Source organism: Perca flavescens, chromosome 21, assembly GCF_004354835.1.
Source record: "Perca flavescens isolate YP-PL-M2 chromosome 21, PFLA_1.0, whole genome shotgun sequence".
In the NCBI taxonomy this organism is placed as follows: Eukaryota; Metazoa; Chordata; class Actinopteri; order Perciformes; family Percidae; genus Perca; species Perca flavescens.
Genome location: NC_041351.1, coordinates 1,314,244 through 1,328,872, shown reverse-complemented (window position 1 = coordinate 1,328,872; position 14,629 = coordinate 1,314,244). Strand labels below are relative to the sequence as shown.

The following is a 14,629-nucleotide window of genomic DNA, read 5'->3' as shown; positions in this document are numbered from 1 at the left end:
TTTTAATAGTCAAGTCAAGTGGGGTTTATTGTCATTTTAACCATATACACTGTATATAGTGAAAAGAGACAAAGTTTCACGATGGATCAAGTGGTGTTACACATTTAAAATATATGAAAACGACATTATATACAAATGACATTCGAGACAGGCTACATTTAGTGCACACACATTATAGACTTTACATAAAGTGCAATTACTACTTAAATAGAGCATTTAAGACAAGTGACAGGAGAGACAACAAAAACAGGGCAAAAGTAGACTTGTAACAGAGCATTGATTGAGGTAGGATATATAGAGTTTTAGCAGCATAAAAAGGTGCAGGAGTGCATTTCAGTCCTGTGTAAAAAGTTTGAATCATGTTTTGTTGTTCAACAGTCTGACTGCTTGAGGGAAGAATATTGATCCAGCTTAACGTTACTACAATGTGCTGGTTGACTAGTATCTAACGTTAATGCTAATGCTTGGTGGCTATCATTATAGGGTTACAACATCATTCAACACGCTTATAAAGTTATTAGTAGTATGATTGTTTTGACCTTGGTTAACAGCACTGGGCTAAACCATGAATTAGTTCACTAGTAAACTGCAGGTCCGCTGCAACTCTCAGTTCTTTTAAATCAAGGCTGAGGATCTTTCTTTTTGATGTTGCTTTTCTTTAAATAATTGCTCATTTCTTAAACTGAAGTTGCATTGTTGAAACTGTATGAAAATCTATATAAGCATATAAAGAGAAATTAAAAAGTAAGACCGGTGTACAGAGCAAAGGCTTTAACATTGTCCCATACTAGCACAATAAAATCTCATATTTGATCTGAAATGTTTTTAACTGCTCTTTAATGTTTGATTTCTTATACTGCACTGTAACTTTTATTTTTGTATATTAATCATTTTTATTTAAAGCACTTTGAATTGCCCTGTTGCTGAAATGTGCTATACCAGTGGTTCTCAACCAGTGGGGCCCGCCCCCCAGGGGGGGTGCGGACACTCTCCCGGGGGGGCGCAAGTAGGCTACAGAATGGGAGAAAAAAAGCCACTGACCAAGCGGGAGTGAGAACGGGTCAAATTAATTTCCTTGTTTCTGTTTCTTGATCGTGTGTGTGACTCTAACATCTCACATTTACCAACAAAACGTACAGCGAAAGACCGAGCAAAACATTTCAGACTCTACTGCCAACGTGTGTACATTTTAACATCAATGTACGCTGTAACGTTTTTTCATTATATAGTCACTGAAGCGGCTGCTGTTTCAGTACTGTCTGCTCTCTGCAGCGGGCGGGGCTGATGCGCGCACACACACACACACACACACACACACACACACACACACACACACACACACACAATCACACACGGTGGATGCAGGAAAAAACGCAGATGAGACGACACAATAACCTAAATTGAGGACAGCTATGCTCGTTATTGTAAGTGCAATGATAAGTTAAAGTCCAATAAGTCCTTTATCAAACCGTATGAATGCGTGTGTGTGTGTGTGTGGCCAGGATAGGACATTAACTAACAATGTAGCTAAAGACCAACAAGCCACTGACAGTTACAGATATGTTCATATTTGATTCATTCAATAAATTATAATTTTTTGTCTTAAATCCACCAGCCATTTTCCTATTATACCAACAGTTGCAGCATCCAGAGCCTTTTTAGTAAGGTTCCTAGGAAATCTCAGCCCAGAGTAATTAATTAATAGTACTAATTATTATTCTCCCCAAAACAAGTTTCCTTTTTATTTTAAAGAACTATAAAAAAAAATTGTCTTCTGCAACTTCATTGCAACACACATACAAAAGACACCACAACTTTTATCGCAATTTTTGCCGTGAAATCGTGGAGGGACAGATCTGGTGTGTTCTTTCATGTGTTATGATGCGCATTCACCAGTGTTTTTTTGTTGTTGTGGTAGGCTACTCCTGATGTTGTAAGTCATCTCATCTCTTATATGCTGTGTCTCTATGATCCTATCCTGTCCTATTCATGGTAGCCAACTCGTGGACATTGTGCCGTCATCACGTGCTGTAGTAGGGGGGGCACCTTGATAATCCTGCATAGGGGCCTGGTGTTGGCTCGTTACGCCACTGACCTCCTGCCCTCTTTCGTCATTCTGGGCAGCATTGATGCAGGAATACTCTCAACTCTGTGACGTCGCCTTGAAGATTCTCCTCCCTTTCACGTCGGCATATTTTTGTGAGGCAGGATTCTCAGAAACGAAATACCGCAATCGTGCACAAATCGAGGATGATTTGAGGCTATGTTTATCAGACATTTCGCCAAGAAATTGGGAGGGAGTGGGGCCCAACTGCAATGACCCAGCTTTGGGGGGGCCCAGCTTGCAAAAGGTTGACAACCCCTGTGCTATACAAATAAAGCTGCCTTGCCTTGCCTTGCCTAGTAACATTAAAACGGTGAGTTAAGCACCAAAACGACTAGTTAAGATTACAGCAAAGTGAAGGAGGAGATAATTCCAGGCAGCTGGGAGATCTTCTGCTGCCAACAACGGCCATCCAACGTCCTTGCCGTGCCGGAGATCCCCCCCACTCCCCCGCCCCCTGGGAATCCCTGCCAACACCCGTCTCTCAGCCTCCTTGAGTAACGTTAAAACAAACCCCATCCGCCCTTGTGTTGAAACCATCCAAAAGGTGACATTGATATGTGAAATATATTGTGATAGTGTGGTTTTAGCTGCTGGCTCTAGATGTTAGCTTGCTGGCTCACTAGCTAACTGGTCAGCTACCAATACAAATCGAATCAAGTAAAAAAGGTAATTATGTTGGTGAAACTGCAGCTATTTTATTAGAATGACATGAATAAACGTTACTAAATGTAACGTGAATAACCTTGAATGGGTACAATCGTCCATGAACAGATGCATTGTAATTGGGGATGGTGTTTAACAATAAAAACTACAACTCCCATAATTCCACGGAACTTCCCAACGTCATCAAAAGTCTGTGTTTACCATCCATTGTTTTGATTGAGAGACCCCTAGCGGCAGAAAGTTACATATTGTACGGTTAAACCCTCAGAGTGTTCTTTTATCTTCATCAATAACTGTCACCACTTTTTAGCATCGCACTGGTCCAATGTATTCCTCATTACCATTAGCCTAAAATACATCAGCGTGCTTTGACTGAGGCTAACTGTTAAGGTTCCCTACGTAAAGGTACATTTGACTTCCTTCAGGATTTCAAATTAAAAGCCCCAAAACGGAAGCTAGAGTCACACTTTTGTATTTTTGTGTATAATAGTGCTGCTATTTTAATCTGCCGTGTGAAATTGTGTCATCTAAAATTATTTCAAATTTTTCTAGAAAGCACCTTGGTCAAAAGCCTAGATTTAAGTTTAAGTTTATTACTTTATACATTCACTTAAATATACCATCATTGCAAATATTGATCAGGAATTCATCACAGCAAAAATAATAAAACACATTCATAAAAGCTAGAATATTATTATAAAATTAATTTAACACAATAATCAGACTAAATAATTAGCAGTGTCTTTATAGTTTGCATTCAACACCTTTACAATAAATTGTATACAAAAAACAAATTGAGGCCTTCACTCTGCTTCTATAGTTAGCCTAATCCTAACTAGCTATTATGCAAACTAATTAGAGCCAATTAACCTATTTTGAACACTAAACACTGGTTATATTGGTTTATCATATGCCTACAAATATCCCACTACCACTAATAAATGCATTTACCTTGTGTTTCATTATAAATTCTCTGTACAAATCATTAGCCTGTTAGCTGGCATCTTCTTCAAACAATCTTCTTCGTCCACCATGTGAATTGTGAGCTTTAAGACTGATAATTACTTTTTGCTGCTGAAATCACACACACACACACACACACACACACACACACACACACACACACACACACACACACACACACACACACACACACACACACACACACACACACACACACTGATTGACTGAACATGTTTTATGGGCCAATGCTAAAAATCACACAGGCTCCTTCAGAATAACTCCAGAAATATCCCAAAACAACCGGAGCCAGTGAACCCTAGAGATATGATGAGATTTCCAGCACTGAACTACTATCTTCTTAGCTGCAGTTAAACCTGCTAGCCAAACTTTACGAGTTTTCTCGGAAGACCAAGACGGGAATCATCGTTTAAGCGATGCACAGTAGGATCCATTGCGAACTGAACCCCTGTTAAATCGGCAACCGATCACTTCCCTCTATACCCCTGGACATTCCCACATAACATGCATAAAGGAGCCAGTGGTTCCCTGGGGGCAGAATGAACAATATGGATCAGAGAGCAGACCCATTTGGTGTCTTATTCTCAGTGTTAAATAAGCCCTATGGCAGAATTTCACATGTATATATCTGTAGTTTGGGTTTTTTGAGGCACCAGCCACATTACCCCAAATAACCTCCAAGTCTAAGTCCTGTCCCACTTCTGATAAATCTCTATCCAAGGCTTTCATTCCTGGTTTGGGCATATATTTCTGGCAATTCAATTTATTATATAGAAATGACACCATCTGCTTGAGAGAGTTATGTATCCAGCTCAAAATGGGATGGTCCTTTAAATTAGACCCCCAAGGAACCTCGTAGGTTTTACAGACTGATCTCCTTCTGAAATAAAAGAAAAGGGAGTGCTTGTTAACATCATATTGAGACACTAGCTCTTGAAAGTCAAGATTAGCACTTTCCCCACTAATATCCTGAAGGGTATTAATCCCTCCCAATGTTTGTTAGCAAATGGTTTTCCCCCAGACAGAAGGTGACTATAATGCCATAACGGGGATGCCTTGCACCACATATTTTTTAATTTTATCAATTTTTCTGCTGCTCTAAATATTTGTATCATATACGTCAATATTGGACCATAATGTAACGCACATTGCTTGGTAAATATACCTACCAGAGGAAAGTCTTTCAACCGTATTGGTGCTATTAAGTCTTTTTCTATACTTCTCCATGAAGAAATGTTGTCCTCCTCCATCCAGCTTCTTAAACCTTTTAAAATGAGTGCCCAATGATAAAGCTTAAAGTTAGGACACGCCAGCCCCCCATCCATCTTATTGACCTGGAGGGCTGACCACCTCAATTGCGGGCGTTTACCATTCCATACATAACTTCGAAATAAGGTGTCCAATTTTTGCCAATATCCTGCTGGAGGCGCCAGTGGTTTGACACTGAACTCGGTAAACATTTCCATCTATTAATATCGTCTTCAGTTCTTTTCAAAATTGAGGAATAATTTATTTTAGCCACAGACAATGGGGAAGTATTATCCTAATACCCAGGTGTAGAATGTCACTTGCAACATTGATCTTAGCCGGGAGAGTTAGCCTACTTTGATCCGTATTGATAAGCATAAGCGCTGATTTTGACAGATTAACTTTGTATCCTGAGAGATATCCGAATGACTCTAGTGCATTTAAGATGCATTGGAGAGTGTCCTGAACATTTGCCATATAAATTAATGTATCATCCGCATAGACCGATATTGAATGGGATGTCGTACCTACTGTAATAGGAGAGACTGTAGGCGAATTTCTAATCAGATGTGCCATCAGTTCTATTGAGAAGAATATATTGAGAAAAAGTAAAGGAGAGAGAGGATCCCCCTGTCATGTGCCCCGTCCAATCTGTCTGGTCTGGGCTAATTATTTTCCCTATTACTTTCTCAAGTCTACTAGTCAGAACCTTGGAGAATATCTTGAGATCAGCATTTATCAAAGATATTGGGCAGTGACTGGCACATTCTAAGGGGTCCTTACCAGGTTTAGAAATAACTGTAATCAAGGCCGTATTCTGGTCCCTATGAAAAACTCGCTATGAAAAGCCCCCTGTTCAATCGCATAATTCAGCGTATCTAACCATATTGGTCCAAGGATATCCCAGAATGCAAAGTAAAGCTCAATTGGTATGCTGTCTACACCTGGCATTTTGCCTTTGTTTGTGGCTTTAACGGCTTTAAGTAACTCCTCCAATGTAATGGCAGAGTCTAAAGCATCTGTGTCTTCTGCTGACAATGTAGGGATGTCCAACCCACTAAAAAAGTTAGTGAAGTCTGTTTCAGAAGGGGTTGGGCCACTTGTATACAGGTGTTTAAAGAAATCTTTAAAAGTCTCATTGATTTCTTCCATTGAGGACACAACACCACGTCTAGAACATCTAATTTCTGGTATAGTTCTTCTTGCCTCCTATTGCTTTAGAGTTAGTGCCAACAAATGGCTTGGCCTGCTGCCCTCTGCATAGTATTTGTGTTTGGTTATTTGGATCATATATTCTGCCCCACGTCTTAATAAGTCATTAAATTCTGCCTGTCTTGTTTTAAGCTGGTTTTCTTTTGTTGAGGTGTAATTTCTTTTCAGATCATTTTCCAAAAACTTAATTTTCTCTTCTAACTTGGAAATATTTTGCAATCTACTTTTATGTAGGTGAGAGATGAAACATATAGCATTATTTCATATAAAAGCCATGATAGAGGCCCAAATTACAGTCAAATCTGAGACACTGTCCCTATTGAAATTTATAAATTCCTCTAATTTTGGTCTCAGCTTTGTCAGGAAATCCTCATTTTTTAAAAGGTAAGTGTTAAACCTCCATCTGGTAAACTTATTCTTGATTTTCCCATAATTAAAGGTAGACAGAATTGGATTATGATCGGATAAATGTCTGGGCAGAAATTCTACTGAATTTATTAAGGATAACAGACCAGATGATACAAGGATGTAATCTATTCGTGAAAATGTTTTATGCCTCAAGGAGAAAAAAATATAGTCTTTGGCTGATGTATTATGCACCCTCCACACATCAATTAAATTCAGGTCTATAAATAGGTGAGTGCGTTGCAGACAGATCCCTGGGTGTTTGATACCACTGTAAGAGACTTATCAAGATTGTTGTTTATAACTGCATTCATGTCTTCCCCCACATATAGTTGATAATCATCCAGTTTTAATAATTGCGAGGTAACTGAGGGGAAAAAATTTGCTTAAAATACAGGTGAAGCGTATAGGCTAATGAAAGCAACTTTTTTGCCTTGAATGGATGTAGAGCAAAAAGCTAAACATCCATCATTGTCAGAGTCAGTTCTTTCAACTAAAAGATTAATACCTTGTCTCATTAATATCAGAACTCCTTTTGTGCGAGTACCGTCAGCCGCTGCCACAACTGGTTTGTAAAAGTGATTCTGAACTCAAGCTACATCATTAGGTTTGAGATGGGTTTCTTGAAGCAGTGCGATATCTACTTTCTTTCTACGCAAGAAGTCCAAGGCTTTTGAGCGTTTGTAAGGAGAGTTTAGCCCCCCAACATTAAATGACATAACAGAAAAGTGTTCTAATTTGTCTGTGTTGTTAACCTTGCCATGGATTTGTGCCTCTGCGTTAGTGGTGGAGCCCTGCCTGATATTCCTCCCTCTCCTCCCCCCGCCCCCCTCACTCCTTTAGTTTGTACCCACAACATGATAATTACCAGAACAAACACACACACACACACACACACACACACACACACACACACACACACACACACACACACACACACACACACACACACACACACACACACACACACACAATATCCTCAACAGGAGACAAAGTGATGACATCAGATCATCTTAATGCTCAACTTCTTATTTATTGTTACCGTACAGCAGATAAAGATTCACATTAGAGTTTCAAACCTCCACCAAACGTCAACTGGCTGTCCTGAACTACAAATATCTTTTCATACTTTCCTGCTGCAGCCGCCCAACTGGGCTTTATAAACATCAGTTGGTTTTCTTGTGCTGGTGCCCAGTTTCAGGAAAATAAGACCTGTTGTGAGATGAAATGCTTAATGAGAGAAAGAGAAATAAATCACAAGAGATGAGCTGATATTCTGCTGGAAGTTGGTCCTGGAGAACTACTGCACAGGACGGATCTTCATGCTGATGGTCTTCAGGGAGTAGTTGTTACCTTTCCAACGAAACCAATCCACTCCAACATAATTTATAGTGTTGTCAGCCCCCCAACGATAAACACCGTTTAGATTTACTTGGTAACAGTTGCTGTACCAGAACGCCCCCAGGTGCGTTCTGGCACAGTTCCCATTCCAGATATCCTGGTCTTTGTCGAAGGTGGAGAACTTCTGTCCGTTGTGAGGACTCAGGGAGTCTCCTACAGAAACACAACAAGTGTATAATCAGAACATTATGATACAACTAACAGTGACATATATTTTTGGAGTGTATTCACTACAGTAAATACCACAATCTACTTCTCTACCTACAGTAAGTATAACTAAATAATACAACTATTGAACTAACAACACTGGACTGGTGACGTTTAATGGCTATTATGGTATATATATATATATATATATATATATATATATATATATATATCATAATATATATATATATAGTACAGGCCAAAAGATTGGACACACCTTCTCATTCAATGCGTTTTCTTTATTTTCATGACTATTTACATTGTAAATTATCACTGAAGGCATCAAAACTATGAATGAACAGATATGGAAATATGTACTTAACAAAAAAGTGTGAAATAACTGAAAACATGTCTTATATTCTAGTTTCTTCAAAGTAGCCACCCTTTGCTCTGATTACTGCTTTGCACACTCTTGGCATTCTCTTGATGAGCTTCTAGAGGTAGTCACCTGAAATGGTTTTCCAACAGCCTTGAAGGAGTTCCCAGAGATGTTAGCACTTGTTGGTCCTTTTGCCTTCACTCTGTGGTCCAGCTTACCATATTGATTGGTTTCAGGTCCGGTGACTGTGGAGGCCAGGTCATCTGGCGCAGCACTCCATCACTCTCCTTCTTGGTCAAATAGCCCTTACACAGCCTGGAGGTGTGTTTGGGGTCATTGTCCTGTTGGAAAATAAATGATGGTCCAAATAAACGCAAACCGGATGGGATGGCTGCAGGATGCTGTGGTAGCCATGCTGGTTCAGTATGCCTTCAATTTGGAATAAATCCCCAACAGTGTCACCAGCAAAGCCCCCCCCACACCATCACACCTCCTCCTCCATGTTTCACGGTGGGAACCAGGCATGAAAGCCCCCCCACACCATCACACCTCCTCCTCCATGCTTCAAGGTGGGAACCAGGCATGTAGAATTCATCCGTTCACCTTTTCTGCATCGCACAAAGACACAGCGGTTGGAACCAAAGATCTCAAATTTGGACTCATCAGACCAAAGCACAGATTTCCACTGGTCTAATGTCCATTCCTTGTGTTTCTTGGCCCAAACAAATCTCTTCTGCTTGTTGCCTCTCCTTAGCAGTGGTTTCCTAGCAGCTACTTGACCATGAAGGCCTGATTCAGTCTCCTCTTAGCAGTTGTTCTAGAGATGTGTCTGCTGCTAGAACTCTGTGTGGCATTCATCTGGTCTCTAATCTGAGCTGCTGTTAACTTGTGATTTCTGAGGCTGGTGACTCAGATGAACTTCTCCTCAGCAGCAGAGGTGACTCTTGGTCTTCCTTTCCTGGGGCGGTCCTCATGTGAGCCAGTTTCGTTGTAGCACTTGATGGTTTTTGCGACTGCACTTGGGGACACATTCAAAGTTTTCGCAATTTTCCGGACTGACTGACTTTCATTTGTTAAAGTATTGATGGCCACTCGTTTCTCTTTACTTAGCTGATTGGTTCTTGCCATAATATGAATTCTAACAGTTGTCCAATAGGGCTGTCGTCTGTGTATCAACCTGACTTGACCTGACTGATGGTCCCAACCCCATTAATAAAGGAAAAAAATCCACTAATTAACCCTGACAAGGCACACTTGTGAAGTGAAAACCATTTCAGGTGACTACCTCATGAAGCTCATTGAGAGAACACCAAGGGTTTGCAGCGCTATCAAAAAAGCTAAGGGTGGCTACTTTGAGGAATCTAAAAGATATAAGACATGTTTTGAGTTATTTCACACTTTTTTGTTAAATTCCATATGTGTTCATTCATAGTTTTGATGCCTTCAGTGATAAATAATTCCAAACCTATTTATCCTATTTACTCTCCCTCCCTCTCCCATCCCTACAACCTATTAAATCAAATATCTATTCATTTCTTAACTACACTGTAACTTTTATTCTTTGTATCATAGCCTTTTTCATTTAAATTTTTCATTTTTTAAATTGCCTTCTTACTGATATGTGCTACATGTATAGAAAGATAAAGTTGCCTTACAACCTCCAGCCTGTCAGTCAGTCACCAGAGCATATAGAACCCTGTTCTGCCTGTCTGTCTCAGAGGAAGTTTAACTGCACGCGACCCGTTTCCCCTCGCCATGATATTATATTGCTGCGTGGAGTTTTGAAAAGTGTCACTGCACTCACGACCGCTTTATTGGCATAGACATCACTCCCCGTGACTTGAACAAAGAGTCATATTTCCGTCCATCTGAACCTCAAAACCACTCAAATCATTGACAATGTTTGTTTGCTCTTACATTTCTTCATTAAAACAGACTTCAACTTTGTTTAGTTGTTTAGGGACAAGTATGTAGCATGAACCAAAGTCACACTCCACAACATTAATGGCTGAAATTCTGGTCCTTAATGTGGAAACCTCACCTGCTCCTCCATCAGTGAATCCAGAAACATGTAGTCTGTATCCGTAGGACTCTGGGTCGATGGAGAATGAGGAGTAACGAGCGAACACTTTGTTTCCTTCAAAGTCCTCCATGTCGACCAGCAGCTCGTACCTTTTCCTCAAAGTCAGGTGGAAGACAGACTGAAGACCTGAAAACAAACATAAACATTTAGAAACAGTTTCATGTATTCATGACTGTTAGTTTGGTTTCATTTCTCACCGAGCCAGTACTCTCCAGCAGCGATACCAAAGCCGGTCCTGTATTGATCCCAGCCCCTGTAGAAGTTCACCGTGCCATCCAGCCAACTAAGTGTTCCAGTCTCTGTAGCAGGATGGTATGGTCAACAGTGTCGAATGCAGCACTAAGATTTAGTGAAACAAGTACGGAGACAAGTCCTTTGTCTGAAGCAGTTAGAAGGTCGTTAGTAATTTTCACCAGTGCCGTCTCTGTGCTATGATGGATTCCAAATCCTGACTGAAATCCCTCAAATAGACTATTCCTATGTAGAAAATCACATAATTGATTGGCGACTACCTTCTCAAGGATTTTGGAGAGGAAGGGGAGATTAGATATAGGTCTATAATTGGCTAAGACCTCAGGATCGAGGGTGGATTTTTTCAGAAGAGGTTTTATCACAGCTACTTTAAATGACTGCGGTACATAACCTGTTAATAGAGACATATTGATCATATCTAGTAATGAAGTGTTAACCACGGGTAGCGCTTCTTTAAGTAGCCTTGTTGGGATGGGGTGTAAAAGAAAGGTAGATGGCTTGGCTGAAGAGACCTTTAACAGTAGTTGTTGAAGTAGTTGTAATTCCGGGCAGCTGGGAGATCTTCTGCTGCCGAAAACGGCCATCGAAAGTCCTTGCCATCCTGGAGATCCCCCCCACCCCTACCTCTGGGAATCCCTACCAACACACGTCTCTCAGTCTCGTTGAGTAACGTTACAACAAACCCCGTCTGCCCGGTGTTGAAACCATCCAAAATGTGACATTGATATGTGAAATATATTGTGATAGTGAGGTTTTAGTTGTTAGCTCTAGGTGTTAGCTTGCTGGCTCACTAGCTACCTGGTCAGCTACCAATACAAATCAAATCAAGAAAAAAGTAGTTAAGTTGGGGAAAATGCAGCTATTTTATTAGAATGACATGAATAAACGTTACTAAACATAACGTGAATAACCTTGAATGGGTAATTTCGTCCGTGAACAAATGTACTCTAACCAGTGATGGTGTTTTTCAATAAAAACTACAACTCCCATAATTCCACACAACTTCCCAACGTCAACAAAAGTCCATGTTTACCATCCATTGTTTTGATTGAGAGACCCCGTAGTGGCAGAAAGTTCCATACTGTACTTTTAAACTCTCGGAGTGTTCTTTTATCTTCATCAATAACTGTTACCACTTTTTAGTAACGCACTGGTCCAATGTATTCCTCATTACCATTAGCCTAAATTCCATCAGCGTGCTTTGACGGAGGCTAACTGTTAAGGTACATTTGACTTCCTTCGGGATTTCAAATTAAAAGCCCCAAAACGGAAGCTAGAGTCACACTTTTGTATTTTTGTGTATAATAGTGCTGCTATTTTAATCTGCCCTGTGAAATTTTGTCATTTAAAATTACTTCAAATTTGTCTATAAAGCACCTTTGTCAAAAGCCTAGATTTAATTTTAAGTTTAGTACTTTATAAATTCACTTAAATATACTATCATTGCAAATATTGATCAGGAATTCATCACAGCAAAATAATAAAACACACATTCATGAAAGCTAGAATATTATCACAAAATCTATTTAACACAATAATCAGTTAGACTAAATAATTAGCAGTGTCCATTTAGTTTGCATTCAACACCTTTACAATAAATTCTATACAAAAAAAGAATTGAGGCCTTCACTCTGCTTCTATAGTTAGCCTAATCCTAACTAGCTATTATGCAAACTAATTAAAGCTAATTAACCTATTTTGAGCACTAAACACTGGTTATATTGGATTGTCATATCCCTACAAATATCCCACTACCACTAATAAATGCACTGACCCTGTGTTTCACTTTAGTTTCTCTGTACAAATCATTAACCCATTAGCTGGCATCTTCTGCAAACAATCTTCCTCGTCCACCGTGTGAATTGTGAGCTTTTAACACTGATAGCTAATTTTTGCTGCTGAAATCATTCATAAGGAGGACCAGGAAGTGGGCAGTAACTAAAACACACACACACACACACACACACACACACACACACACACAGACAGACACACACTGATTGACTGAACATTTTGTGGGCCAATGCTAAAAATCCCACAGGCTCCTTCAGAATAACTTCAGCATTTATTTAAAAGGATTTCCCTTTTGGGGAATTAATTTTTGGTCCCCACACTGCAAGATGTCCCCATGACGTGACTGTGTAAACAAACTTTTGTCCCCACAACATGATGATTAGAACACACACACACACACACACAAGTGAAGACATCAGATCATCTTAATGCTCAGCTTCTTATTTATTGTCACTGTACAGCAGATAAAGATCCACATTAGAGTTTCAAACCACCAAACATCAACTGGCTGTCCTGAACTGCAAAGATCTTTTTATACTTTTCATTTTCTTTACTTCATTCTCTCTTTTAAGGCTCTGACACACCAACCCAAGGACCGACTGTCGGCAGAAAAGGCAGTTGGACTGATCAGTCTCCCCAAGTTGGTCAAAAAAGTGCCTTGGAACACACCGAAGCGACGCCTACTTTAGTGTACGTTCTGTGTGAGACGTATTACGTCTCCATAACAGCAGGCGGCACTAATCTGTATTGTCGCCCAAAATATGAAAACTGGCAGCTGATTGGACGAACGCGTCACGTGGGTCTGGCTTCTCCGAAATTTCAAAACTGACAATAATGGTTAACTATTTTACGAAAATAGTTCACGAAATGTGTTTTTGAAAACATTTTAAGCGAGAAATAGGCCGTGCAGTTGCTGAATCTGTCTTCATTTCAGATCGACAAAGTTTAAAAGATTTTCGTCAGATTTTGAGAGGCGTTCGTCATGCTCATCCCGCTCGCCATTTCCGGTAATTGGTCATTGAGTCCGACTGCCCACTGGCCGATTCAACAAGTCAAATCGGCCCAAATCACCGACCTCACCAGACTGTCTGAAGGCCGATAATCGGGTTGGTGTGTCAGCGCCTTTAAACTCGTGTTAGCAGTTCATGCAGTGATTATCACCTGATCAGACTATATATGTGTTTACATTTAAAGATTATGGGCCCTACTTTCCTGTTGCAACCACCCAACTGGAGACACATCTGACTTTTCTTCCACGTTGCAGCGAGCTGCAACTGCTTTCAACCATCAGAGACGGTAACAAGATTTACAAACATGAGTTGGTTTTCTTGTGCTGGTGCCCAGTTTCAGGAAAATAAGACTTGTTGTGAGATTAAATGCTTAATGAGAGGAAGAAATCACGAGATATGAGCTGGTATTCTGCTGTATGTTAATCCTGGGGAACTACTGCACAGGACGGATCTTCATGCTGATGGTCTTCAGGGAGTAGTTACGACCTTTCCAATGGTTCCACTCCACTCCAACATGAGTGAGAGTGCTGTCAGCCCCCCAACGATAAACACCGTTTGGATTTGCATGGTGACAGTGGTAGTACCAGAATGCCCCCAGTTTTAATCTGGCACAGTTCTCTCCATAGGTATCCAGGTCTTTGTCGAAGGTGGTGAACTTCATTCCGTTGTGAACAATGAGGGAGTCTCCTACAGAAACACAACAAGTGTATGATCACAACATTATGATACAACTAACAATGATATATATTTTTGGAGTGTATTTACTCCAGTAAATACCACAGTCTACTTCTCTACCTACAGTAAGTATAAGTAAATAAAACAACTATTGAATTAACAACACTGGACTGGTGACGTTTAATGGCTATTATGGTATATTTAATTAAACAATCAATCTACAGATTGAGTCAGCTATAACACTTTTTTCGGTACTTCCCCCTTACCCTTAA

General features: G+C 40.1%; 2 protein-coding genes across 2 annotated transcripts in view; both read right to left on the bottom strand.

Annotated features, from left to right (window-relative positions):
• Positions 1-7,669: 7,669 nt before the first annotated feature.
• LOC114548513 (microfibril-associated glycoprotein 4-like) lies at positions 7,670-11,918 on the bottom strand. Its single transcript, XM_028568496.1, has 4 exons — positions 11,912-11,918; positions 10,824-10,925; positions 10,585-10,752; positions 7,670-8,170 (listed from the first exon to the last, which is right to left on the bottom strand). The coding sequence occupies exons 1-4, from the start codon at positions 11,916-11,918 to the stop codon at positions 7,917-7,919; spliced, it is 531 nt and encodes a 176-aa protein (XP_028424297.1). The 3' UTR covers positions 7,670-7,916.
• A 2,033-nt stretch (positions 11,919-13,951) lies between these two features.
• The window catches only part of LOC114548719 (microfibril-associated glycoprotein 4-like), a 94,338-nt gene continuing 93,660 nt past the window's right edge, over positions 13,952-14,629 (bottom strand). Inside the window, exon 5 of the mRNA XM_028568754.1 lies at positions 13,952-14,369. Within this exon, the coding sequence (XP_028424555.1) occupies positions 14,116-14,369 (254 nt within the window). The 3' untranslated portion in view covers positions 13,952-14,115. The remainder of the gene's footprint in view (positions 14,370-14,629) is intronic.